Source organism: Poeciliopsis prolifica, unplaced genomic scaffold (genome assembly GCF_027474105.1).
Source record: "Poeciliopsis prolifica strain line A6 unplaced genomic scaffold, Auburn_PproV2 SCAFFOLD007, whole genome shotgun sequence".
NCBI classification, from domain to species: Eukaryota; Metazoa; Chordata; class Actinopteri; order Cyprinodontiformes; family Poeciliidae; genus Poeciliopsis; species Poeciliopsis prolifica.
This window is the reverse complement of record NW_026562382.1, coordinates 4,961,805-4,975,084: the sequence shown is the minus strand read 5'-3', so window position 1 is coordinate 4,975,084 and position 13,280 is coordinate 4,961,805. Positions and strand designations below refer to the sequence as shown.

General features: G+C 41.6%; 1 protein-coding gene across 4 annotated transcripts in view; it reads left to right on the top strand.

Annotated features, from left to right (window-relative positions):
* Positions 1-4,645, top strand: part of tbc1d4 (TBC1 domain family, member 4) — a 35,020-nt gene extending 30,375 nt beyond the window's left edge. For all 4 annotated transcript variants that reach the window (XM_055031786.1, XM_055031785.1, XM_055031787.1 and 1 more), the window contains 2 exons: positions 205-381; positions 979-4,645. In XM_055031786.1, the coding sequence (XP_054887761.1) occupies positions 205-381; positions 979-1,209 (408 nt within the window). In that variant the 3' untranslated portion in view covers positions 1,210-4,645. The remainder of the gene's footprint in view (positions 1-204; positions 382-978) is intronic.
* The last annotated feature ends 8,635 nt before the right edge of the window (positions 4,646-13,280 follow it).

The window sequence follows — 13,280 nt, the reverse complement described above, 5'->3', positions numbered from 1 at the left end:
TATGTTTTTGGACTTTAGGCATCTTTAAATTCAACAGGTGTGTCCCCCAAAAATCGAATGTTTTACAAACAAAGTAATGCTATTGCAATACACATTTTATCTCCAGGCTTTATATGTCTGAAAGATTGGCGCAAACCAAAAATGTAGGAGAAAGAAAACTGTTAAGAATAAACAACCTCACTGGAGCTTATTCTGGATCACTAGGTTATGGAGATGGACATCTCCAAGCAGCTGCATGCATATGAAGTTGAGTACCACGTCCTGCAGGATGAGATGTTGGACGCCGGGCCGCCACCCGACGACTCGGAGCGCCTCGACAAATTAGAGAAGACGAACGTGCAGCTGAAAAAACAGAACATGGATCTGCTGGAAAAACTTCAAGTAAGGAAGATGAAGTACAGTGTCACATGTTTAAATTGTAAACTGTTGAGAGGATATATTCTTGTGCAAAGAGTCACGATTTGCTGAAACGACGCCAATTTGTACAATCTAGAAGCTGTGTGTAATTGCATTACCTCGGATTGCCTGCAGATGGCACTGATACATCAGTGGAAAACAGCGGTAAGGAGAGACTGTTGAAGACACAAAAGGCCTGAGAGCTGTTATGTTCTCCACGTACTTCAGTCATTTCAGTGAAGTGTGAATCTGTGGAGGAGGACTGATAAAGTCGCACCTGATGAGCTTCATATCAACAGAGGTTTAAAAGTTCTTCAGGTGCTCTCATGTCTGATTTAACGAGAGAAAATCACTAGAGGCTCAATGTTTTGGAAGCTGAAAAGCGACTCCTATAAAACTCAATAAGTTATTTCAAGACTGTGGATGAAATGTACATTTAGATGCATTACAGTGATTGGTGACATAACCCTCCCAGGCTGCGGTGCGAAATTGCACTTCTTGTGTTGTAGTCATCAAGATTCTCAGATTTAAGTGTCCTTTTTGCAACAGTGTCGACTGAGGTGCATTCTCTCTGTCCTGCAGGCTGCAAGACAGAAGATTCAGACTCTGGAGACGAGCATGGAGAACTTCCTCTCTCGGGAGAGCAAAATGAAGCACATGATTCGCTCCCTGGAGCAAGAGAGGGCAGCCTACCAGAGGACCATTGAACGCATGCGCTCCAGCCTTCCCCCCGACACCCTGACAGATGTGGAGATGACCCAGATCAAAACAGGACCCAACGGGAAAGCCAAATCCACAGCCAAGAAGCCCTGATGGCAACAGGAGGGAGTAGGTGGGGATGGAGAGAGGCGGCGGAGGGGGGTTGGAGGCGGATTGGCTGCTTTTGGGCAGATGCAGCGACTCCGATCCACAAACTGTGAAGAGATGACTGCTCAGTGGTGGAAAGCTGACGAGTTCCACTTTACTTCTGTGATGAAGTGCGGCTGCGTTTTGTAAATGTTTGAAGTCTTGAGACAGACAAACTGCATGGGGAAACATCTTGGTTGTGTTTGATGAGCAGATAAAAAGAGTGGTGGGAGGATGGTTTCAGAAAAGCCAGTCTTCCTCTCGTCTGATTCATAACCAGTTAGGAGGCAGAGTCAACGGCCACACCGTCCTGCGATGGTCGAATGTTTGGCTCTATTCATGGGGGAATTTCCTTGATCGCACTGCCTGGAAGTATTTACTGCCTGACAGCACAGAAGCTGCCTGTTGAGACATCATTTTTTTACAGCCATTACCAGTGTCTTGATCTGGGGAGCGTCTTGTTCTTTTACACTTTTGTCTCCAATGAAAGCTTGGCTTTATTACATTTTAATCATTCAAAGTTTTTTTATGAATGTGACGTCTCCTCGTGGGTCGTTCTAACCCCGTTCATTCTCTCACTGCGAAGGTCGGCGTTGCTCCTCAGCAGAGCTGGAGTGCAGCGTCGCTAGAGATCGTTCAGAGGGCCGTTTTCTCAGGAAACGTCTCTTCCAGATCTCAGGCAGGATGTGAGGTCGCCTGCCTCCTCTGCTTCCTGTAAGACGCCGGCCGCGCCAGCCGTCTCTCTTTTAGCACCGCCTTCAGACTTCGAGGCAGAGCTCGTGCTCCCCGGGAGGCGCAGACTAAACGGGCCGAGTTGGAGACGGGATCTGAATGTACACGCTGTCGCACTTAAGAAACAAAAGAAAAAGCTCTGCGTGGCACCGCCGCTTTAGTTTCTGCAGCGCCTCTCAGAAGTATTCACAGCTGTCGAACTGTTTCACATTGTCTCTGTGACAACCGCAATGTATTTTTTCACGCTTTAATTTGACATATCAATGCATACAATTGTGAATTAGAAGGAAATTGAAGCATTCACCCATCCAACTCTCCTCCCTTGTCCTGGCAGGGCTGGAGGGTGCAGTGTTGGGAGTTTGGTGTTGGTGACACACAGGACAGACGATTGACATTTGACCTAACAGTCATGTTTTTGGACTGAGAAGAAACTGGAGTACCTGAATAAAATCCACTTATGCACATAGAGAACATACAGAGAGCAAAACCGATCCAAACTGGAAAACAGTTTGGATCAAGTGAAAGGTGCCATTTGACAGAAAAAAAGTGTGTGTGTCTGCAAAAACATAAAATCTTACAGAGTATTGTTGTGTAGTCTAGTATGTCTTAGTACGCTTGATATAAGACAAGGTATTGGAGTTTGTTTTAACGCAATAATTCCTCGACCAAAACGTATTCATTACACAAGCAGATTATTTCACATATAATAAGACATTTTTCCAATCTTGTAAGTGAAATAAACAAATATTGAGGAATTATTGATTAAAAATAAACTCCTATATCTCGCTAAAAATAGTTGTAAGATAGTTTTATCACATTTTAAGAGATACTTGCACTAGAAATTAAACCAAAAGTACTGTGTGAGATTTTGTGTTTTTGCAGTGTAGACTTTGTTTGCTCACATTCCCCTAAACGAACTGCGGTACAGCCAATCCCCTTCACAATCACAGAATTAACAATCTGTAGTTTATCAAGTATGTAGCACATTTTCCTGATTTTTATGAATCAGCAATTTTAACAATCACTTCGAAATTACCCTCTGCCTTGTGTTGGTCTGTTATCTAAAATCTGCACCATAAATTGAATAAATTGTAGTTGCAACATGACAGAGTACAGAAATGTTTGCTGGGCATGAATACTTTTGAAAGGCACTTTATTGTGCTCAAGATTTCAATCAGATACGTTGTTGTCCGTGCACAATGTCCAAAAACTGGAGTTTAGTTTAGCAGAAAAATAAGAAGGAGCTAAAATGAGTCTGAGGGCACTTGAGTTGCCCTCTCGACGGTAATGAGTCTTGGATTTTATATACTGCATCTACACACACACACACACACACGCACACACACACCCTGCAGTGAAGTGGTTGACTGCATGGACAGATGGTTTATATGCTTTTAAAGCTCTGTCCCTGGCTCCCTCTTTGATTTTGTTTTTCTGCCACCTCCAGGTCTGAATCACATTTTATTCAAGTGAAAACTCGTCCTCGTCCTTTAAAGGTGTGTGTGTGTGTGTTTGGGGGGGGGACTCTTTACTATTAAATTAGAGTGACTTCTATCACGAAACGAGGGTGTTCATCAGTCGTCCTGACCTTGGAGACAAGTGGCACATTTGTGTTGGTTTGAGTGTAAAGTTTTTATTCTGCTACTTCAGTCCCAGAAGATATATGGTAATGGCAGCCGGTGCAATATGTTTGTTTGTCGATCTTACGCGCGTCTTTACATGCGAGTGGTATCGGCTAGTTCGCAGGAAGTGTTTTTAGCTGTCATGTAATTAAGGCCGTAAATTTCCCGGCTAAGACAAACGTCTCATTTGTTGAATGAGTTGTTGAAAAATAAGTTGCATGGATTTATCCCGCAAAACATATCAAATGGCTCTTTTTTAAAAAAAGAAAAAAAAAAACAACTTTTGATGGATGCATGCAGTAATGAGGAAACAAAGCCTTTGTCTGAAGTTTGTACTACTGCAATACTTGTGCATTTTAGATGTATGACCATTGAACCAAAGATGTGCTTTATTTCCTGGAAATACATGAACGAATTCATTCAAAAGGCACAGCGTTTTATATATTTTACAGGTTCTTTCCACAAATCTGTCTCACTTCTTCTCCCCCCCCAAATGTTGTTTTAACCTGAAGAAATGCCAAATATTGCTCACAAAAACTTGAGAACGCGATTAAAAAAAACAGCATCAGGTCTTTTTATCATCATTACACATTTGTTTAAATTACTTTATTTAGCTATACAATGCCCTATATGCAGGGTTCTTGGTTCTTGCGCATTTCATGTCCAAATCCCAGGTTTTAATATGGAAGTAAAGAAAAAAACAGGATGGATGGACAATCAGGTGAATGAATAGAAAGGTGGACAATCAGAAAAGCAAGAGGTCAAAATTATGGAAGACTGACCGGAAGGATAGATGGCGAAAACGAATGGAGAAGTGCATAGTGGGTGGATGGGCTTATGAAAATACATTTCATACTTTTTCAGACTGCATTGGAACCCTGTGTGTGATCTGTGGAGGTGAAGTGCCATCCTAAGAATGTCACTGTTTGGGTCAGCATCTCGACTGCTAACTAGTGCTTGTATCACTGTGCTTAAACTGTCAACATGAGGGCTACACTGAAGCTAAGACACTGTCCTGAATACATCAATAAACCACACATTGCCTTGTTTTCCGTCTCCGTGTGTCCCATTGTATTTCCTTCCCATCAGGAGCTCAAATAAAGAAATTCTGTTCTTATGCCAGCTTACGCTGGTCTTTTAAACATAAAAGCTGACATCTACGAAGAGCATATATAAAGGCTTTTTTTTATTTATTAGGAGTTGTTCTTTTCTCAGTAACTGTATTTCTGAAAGTATGAAAAAAAAATCTCAGTTGAAGTCAAAGATTTAGCCTTGTGCACTTTTAAGATTGAATCAAATAGCTGACTTCCCTTCCCGACCATGTGTGACTCACTGCTCTGTACGAAGCAATGAGTTTCACGTGTTTTAAGTGTTAGTTTGTGAGAAAGCCCTGTCACAGAGCGCTGTGAAAAAAGTATTTTCCCTCGCTTGAATACGTCAGGCGAACCCAATTTCACTGTGGAAAACTAAAAAAAAGATAACCTGATTGAATACAGATTGTTGTTTTCAAACGACGCTTTGATTGGTAAGGGGAATAACGCAATGTGAGCCAACAGGACCTGATGAAAGTAATCACAAACCTGCTGTCTGCTTCCATTATTTGTGAGTCTTTGTCATCGCCGTGTTTTGGGCCACTCACCTTTGCAGAATTGCTTTAATTCAGCCACGTTTGGAGCTTGAAATGAGAGCTTAAAGTCATGTGAGGTTAAGACTCCACGAAACCCTTTGAATGCCTTGTAACAGCAAAGTTGATTAATGATTATTCCAAGTGTTGCTGGAGTTTTCACTTCACCGGCTTGTTCCTCTCCATGCTCAGAATCAGGTGAAATTGTGAGGCAGATTTCACCAGTTTGGATAGAAAACTGTGAATATATCGTAATTTCTCTAAAGGAATCGCTATTTAATGTGGATTTGTATTGCTTTACTGTTTGGTGCCTCCTTCCTTTTATGCAGGATGTGGCTAGTTGAGCTTGTTTCGTAAAACATTTTCCAACGCTGCATCTCAGTGAAATAGACTATCCTTGAAATGTTCTTTTCTCTTGGTAAATAAAACCAAAACAGTAAAAGACAAAACTATGTTTGCTTTCCCCCCCCCCCCATAAAAACATTTAATTAGACAAAATAAATAAATATTTTCTTCTTTTTTTTTTCCATCTAGGCATCCTGGGCAGTATTTTCAGTCGATTAAAATTCAGGCTTTCCCTTAAAATGAACAGAAATAATTTTGTAAGATCAGTGCCTGAATATAACTTTCAGACTTTGGAATAACCGAACACTTAAACGTTCCCAAAGACGTTCTAATTTATTGGGAAACACTGTGTGCAACTTATCAGTTATGTGCTTCCCACGCCTGCAAACATTTATCACCTTATCCAGGACAGGCCTTATTCCATCTTGAAAGAATCTCTACTTTTTCTTTTCTTTTTTTTTTTGCCATGCATCACTTCTATGTGTTTTCTCGCCAACAAATCTCATGCTTGTTGTCTTTTGAGAAAAAGTGAGCAATAGCTTTATACAACTGCTGAAAGTCAAGACCTTGTTTATAGATTGGTTGCTTCTTATAGTCAGCATATTCCTCATACCCTGCTGTTTTAAGATGGACATTCTATTTTTATTCCGCCGGCTATTAAACATACAATTTAAGCGTAAAATAGCTTCAGGAGTACATCCAACCTTTGCCAGGAGGGCATTTTTAAAAATCTTGGACTACTTTGTTATTAGCAGCATGTTGTGCAAACTCGCCCCTCTCTCCCCTCACTTTCAGGTTTGCTGTATCCATAAAAAACAGCCAAACAGTGTTTCAGCAGCAACCGAGTAACTTCTATTTATTTAGATAGAAACTCGCATTTTTCAGCACAATGTGCAGTGTGTCCTTGGCGAACCTGAAGAGACAGACTAGCTGCAGACGGATGGAGAAGCGTCAAGTTCTAAAAACCTTCATACTGGTGGAACATTGTGGGAGGTGTCAGGGAAAGGTTTTGAGTTCTTCTGGCTCTTTGGGGGGATTCCAACTAAAAAAAAAAACAAAACAAACACAAAAAAAAGGCTGGCAAGCTTTAGATCCCTCCTTATTCATTTGTTTAAAGTGTGGTTTATAAATAATAATAATAAAAATAAAAACAGAGAAAGCCCATCATGTGTCTCACTGGCCAAGGAGGGGCTTTGCAAGATAGCAGCTCTGAGCTCAGTCATCGTTTTCCCAGGAGGGCCTTACCCAGAAAGGACTGTTGGAGTGTCGCTCTGATCAGACTCTGCCAAGCCTGGAGCTCGTCACACATAAGACACACAAATGACCGCCAACCAGAAGCCTATCGCACGCTAAACAAAAGGGGCCGCATTCCTTGTGTATTCCCAGACGAGGACACATCCTGGAGCAGGGCAGCAGTGGGATGCACGGTCTCCATGGGGGAATTGGCCCAGAACAACACTTCCTCCGCTGAGAGCTTATCAGCTCTGCTTCTGTTTTTTTTTTGTTTTGTTTTTTCCCATTATCTTCATTCTTCAATCCATCCCTGCCTCCCACTGCGCTCCCACTCTCCTCCGCCCATCCCACCAGTGTCGGTATTGATCACTTTCTGATGCAGCTTTAAGAGGAGGATGCTTTGACACTTTTGATGGCGAACACACATCTACAACTGAGCTTTTGATTTGGACTTTGTTTCATAGTCATGTACAGGACACAAATTTGTTTGCTTGTTTTTGCCCGTTAACATAATTAGCATGCGTCAAGGTCTTTCTGTAAAGAACCCAAGACAAAGTCAGCTCTTATGTAATGATTTGAAGATATTGTGGAGAATACAGAGCAATGTTTATTCTAATTTTGAAAAAAAATGTTCTTAGTTAAACTAGACGTTGAGAAAGCTCTGACCATGATGCTGTCTCCACACTAAATGGCTCATGCCCAAGTTTATTTTTGTGCACAAATGTCTGGTACTTCACTGAATCCCAGTATGTTTATTTTTTGTATCACCAGTTGAATATAGTACTGTATAGCTTCTGTTTCAGCACGTAAATTAGGGAGAAATATGTTATTACCAACTTGTATTGTTTGCGAAACCATTGCTGGGCAACGTCATAAACATGTGCTTCACCCTTGGTCTCCCCCTTAGTGGCAAGAGAGCAAGAAAGACAGTCAGTTGTATGTTTGTCACACGTGATGATTATTTGAAAAGGCAGCCTTTCAATTTTTATTTTTTTCGGTAACACTTTATTTGACGGGTTGTGAATAAGACGGTCATGACACGGTCATAAACATGACGTAACATGTCTTCATGAGCAAGTCTTCATGAATATATATGACCGTTGTCATATTGGTCGGTAAATCATGACACTTAGTACAAAGTTGACATTATTCAAAATGTCTTTGTTATCACAACTTGACATTAACCAAGAAATTGTGATCTGACATAAATTTGTCATGAAAGTATCACTGATTAAACTTTAGTTTAATAACATAAAACTACGTAATTTTTAAACTTTAATCAGTGATACTTTGATGACAAATTTATGTCAGATTAATGTTAATTGGTTAATGTCAAGTTATCAAAACGAAGACATTTCTCAGTTTTCATTGCAGAAATAACTTGTGCATTTCATAATTTATCTAATTAACAAAATCAGTCAGTCATGCTCCGTAGCAGCAGCACAGATTAAATGACATCTATATGCAGTGGCTAATATTATTGCTGATACGACGACTGCAAAGTGACCTTATAGGCAGAGTTGGATGGGAGCTACCCACATGAAATATATTGGTCTTCATTAAAAAGGATGTGAAAATATCTGCTCAGGTCATTTTGAGGTCAAGCCGTTTTTTCTGTGTTGAGTGATGTCTAAAGTATGAATGTGAACCACAGCTAAAAACACTCTGGCCTCTTTATTAGACACACCAGTTCCACCTACTTGTTAGCACACATAACAAATCCCTGCCTCAGTGCATTTAGACTTGCTGATCTTCAGCCCAAGCATCAGAATGTGTCCAAATAGGACTTAATTGACTTTGAATGCCAGTCAGTCGCGTCAAGTAGCATTGCACCTGGTGATGTCAGTTTCCCAAGCTGCACTTTCCTTCAAATATTTTTGATGTGCGCTGCAAAAAATTCTGCAAATGGGCGGAGTTTCTGTGAGTAATTTGAAGTGCTTTGCCTCAGAAAAATCAACGAATAGCTGAATCCATCCACAAATAGGCAGGGGTCCTCCATATGTTTACAGTTTCTTCTCATTTTTGTGGTTTTCTGCAATACCCAGTCACCCACTCACAACAATCCCCATATCCCAGTAATTTCCTCATTTGTACCAAGTTGACCCTCTATTCAGATGTGTTGCGATTTTCAAACCAAACCTTAAAACCGATGAGTATATAAATACAGCAGGGGAGGCGTCTTAATAGTGGAAACAGATTAGCTGATTCCAAACTAATTGGAAACTGAAAATATCTTCAATAAACATAAAGCTAAAAGTGCGTCAATCTCTGAACTTTTGAACCCATTTAAGAACGAGAGTCTGACCTATGGGAGAACAAACCGTATCTGGTTTATAACGGCACACATTGAAGCAAGCGCTGGTGCTCGACAAACTGTTTTCAGCTCTTTGTATGATGTGACTCTGTTTATGTGTGTGTCTGAGGGAGGTTACCATATGAGCTGGTTTCAGTAAAGGAGTTATGGGTCGAAGGAGGGAGAGGAGAGAGAGGAGGAGGAGGTTAGGAAGGGTCTTCCTGCCTTATATGGGAATTTATACCACCGCGCCTGTGGAGCAGTCTGCAAGCTGGAGTGAATTCAGTTGAAAACACATGGCCACAGACATCGGCGCAGAGTGTTACAGGTCGTGGATTATCCCAGCAGCTGTTCGACTGCAGCGTTCCAACATAGTTTTCCATGATTCAAGACAATAATGTGGAAGAAGCTCAAACACTACACCACTACATGTCAGAGGGCCTGGCTGTGAGGTGCCAGGCTTGTAGACACAGGCAATCAGGAGTTGGTGTGACTGATGGACACTGGGGGTGAGATTTGAAGGTAGTTAGTGAGTGAAACAGCTGCCAGGGTGGAAGAGAGCCTCAGGTGAGCTCTGTCTAGCCTAGAGAGAGAAGCAGGCTTCCCTGAGAACAGGAACACACACATGCACGCACGCACACACACACAGACACACACGCAGACAGGCAGACTGTGGCGTAAACTTCAGCTGTGCCTTGATTTCTTCCCCCCAAAATCTTTCGTTCTCCAATGCAACCGGCTGCTCCATCTCTTCCAGAGCTCTTTCATTGTCTACTCCTCTTCTGAAGCTGTGAAATAAACACTTGGCTGTAACAGCCTGAATTCCAATCAGCCATCCATGCAGTGAGGGTATCGCTGCTCTGAGACACGCAGCACTTTCCCTCTGACATGTTTTAGTTAGCACAGTGACAGATTTGCTTCCTACAGAGCGTTTCTCTCTGTCTGTACCTGTCATGGATGGAGCTGCCAGAGGGGATGATGGTGCACGACCACAGCTGGGAATGACAGAGGAAAAAGGGCAATAATGAAGCCACCGAAGAAACGGGGCACTAAACCAACACGTGCGCTCCTCCGATTGCCAATCCAGTCCAGTCCTTTGGTTTCCTCCACTGAGACGACGTGTGGGGCCGTAAATACTGCCTGGAGAGTCTTGTGATTAATGAGATGTCTGTCATGTCTAAGCCTTCCTCGTCTCTTTCCTGACAAGAGCCACTCTTTCCCTCTCCACCTTTTTCCCCTCAGCGGTCTGACAACACACGCTCTCAACAAAGCCCCCCGGGGACATTTGCAGAACATGCTGGGGAATAACGCCTGGCTTACCTAATGAAAAGCTTTGTACATCTGTGGAGCCTCTGGAGGCCTGAAGAACACACTTTGTATCCTCCGACGCCAGGGAATCACAGATTTACATGTTTGTACAGTCCATAAGGTTGCAACTTAATCTCTGACAAGAAAGCTGACCCCCCTCTGCTCCCTCTTTCCCCATACAGTGCCTTGCAAAAGTTTGGGTTTTTTTTCTCTTAGAAAGTTTTCATGTTGCTGCACACTACTGTAACTAACTATATTGTGTCATGTTAAAGTTTTATGTGACAGACCAGCACACTGTAGTGAGTAATTGTGGAGCCCCACTGAGTCAATCGTTTGTAGAACCCTATGCTGCTACGACTTTTGCTGCAAGTCTTTTGGGTTATGCCCAAATATCAATTTTGCACTCTTGAAAAGATTCTCCATTGGATTTAAGTGTGTTCAGAGACAAGGCCATTCTACCAAATGATTACACTTTGATCCAAAGTGGCTCTGGCTGTACGTTTAAGGCTGTTTAAATGTACAGGATGATTTACTGTAAGGGCTGAGCTTTCTGGGCCATGTTCTATGCAGGTCTTCCACCATGAATTGTGTTTTCCATGTAAGTAAGAAAGTAGCATTTTACTCTCTGCACCTCCTTCCTCTGTGTGGCTTGTGACAAACTGCAAACCAGTTTTCACATGGCCATCAGGGCTAGATTTAAGGAGTGCAAAACAAATTTTAGCCAACAGATGCCATTGTCCCATCTCCATCAGTGACTGGGCGAGAGTAGCCAGTTCATCACAGGAGACACACAAAGAAGAATGATCATTCACAAACACTCTAGAGCCATTTGGAGAGACCAATTACATCTAAAGTAATGTTCCTGTTTTGTAGGAGGAAGAGAGCATACCTCTGCATTTCTAGGTAGGTTTGTAGTTGTGCTATTTCATCATATGATGGGTTTGACAGGGCTCTGACAGGGCTCACAAAAAATCCCAATTGAAAACGAAGACATTTGTGATGTTTTTTTTTTTTTTTTTTTTTTCAAAAGTCAAAGCGAATGCACAGGGTACTTTAAAGCAGGGTTAAAAGAAGGTGAAGTCCACAAACCAGAACTAACATGTCAGAAGATCTCACAAGCGTATCTGTTTCCCCCACATGGGGATCCCCTCCCCAAAACAAATGCGACCAAAGTCCCAGGTGACCGAAGTGATCAGAGTGGAGACTTTGTGCCTGAGTCTGCTCTAATCAGATTATCCAGTGGCTACATGCCTGGACCACATCACCACAGCAGTGATCAGGACAAAAAAAAAAAAAAAAAAAAACAGAAAAGGAGGAGAAAGACACAACACTGAAGTACTGGCCAGGAGGGAGGGGGCGGTCAGGCAGACATGGAGTGAGTCAGACAAGCAGATATCCTCCCACATCGGTCCATCAAATAAAAGTGCATGTAAAGATCAAGTACAGGCAGCAGAGGCAGTCCTTTGATTGACTCTATTTGCTTGTGTGTCCATGGTCAGGCCCTGCAGGATTTGGGTGTATGGCGTAATGATAAGTGACCGGGCGTGACTTGAGTTTGGAACATCTGACATCATGTTTGTACCTTTTCATAAGGCCATAAAGGAGAACGACACGAAGACAAGGTGGTGGGCAGAGCTCGTCCATGTCTGACTCAGTGCACTCTGGACGCACTCTGACGTCAGCCAAAGGAAACTCCATGAAAGCAAGAGGTTCTGTTCGAACAGAGGTGGCAGCAATTTAGAGTATCAGTCAGTCTTATCTGCAGTTATCTGTGAGAGCAGACAGTATCTTGTTCAAGTATTCACACACCTTTAGCTTTTTTATACATTTTTTTAAAGGTACAAATCTTAACATATTTTATGTGTGTGAGGAAGTGTAGTCAAATGTCCAAAACAGCATCAACCACCTGTTCCAGGTTCTTATGGTGAATTTTATTATTTAGACTCTGACATCCATCTGCAGTATCTGAAATCTTACTGGTCTTTTACCAAATCAGCAACACACTTACTCTTCATTAGACCATGCAATAATAGAACAGGCCAAACCAAACAACAAAATATAAACAGAGAAACAGGAAAAATATTATTAATTTCATGCACAAACAAATCTACATAACTTAATGCTCTGCAAAATAAAACATTGAATACAACTCAAAAGGTTGCTTTAAAGAGAAAAAAGGCAAATGAACAATACAAAAAAAAGAAAACCCACTATGTGGTAGAACCCAGTGATCCGATCAGTGACATCATGGAGCCATTTAAACAGGAAGCGTTGGACCGGCCCCTCCCATAAAGCTGCTTGCCTGTAGCATCTACAGGGACAAATAATGTTGAGTAATAAAGAAAAACAAAAAACTTGTGCCTAGAAACAAAAGAAACATTTATATTCATTCAATAGTACAGAGGTGTTTGCTTTAACTAAAACTTATACACAGATGTAAACTGTGTAATACTACCACAAACCAACCCAGGATCTTGAGCAAAGCAAAGTTGCAACAGCAACGTTTATTTAAAGCATTGGGATCAACTATTGGAAGATTAAATAAATCAGAAATAAGAATGAAGGACAAGTGGTAACCACAAACTGAACCTCGTTGTCACAATGTGTATTCAACACAAATACAACAACCATGTCAGATCTGTGGAGGTCTCAGAGTTTTGCTCGTGAAAAATGTAACCATGAAGACCAATAAAAAGGAGACAGGCCAGAAATAAAGTGAAAAAGTTTGCAGAAACATTAGGTTACACAGAACCTGACGATTGAAAATGTGTGTCACAACTGTAAACCTATCAAAAAAAAAAAAAAGTCTCCATCCGACTAAGCTGAAATGTTGGGAAGGAGAGGATTAATCAGAGAAAAAGCCTAGACTCCCATGGTAACT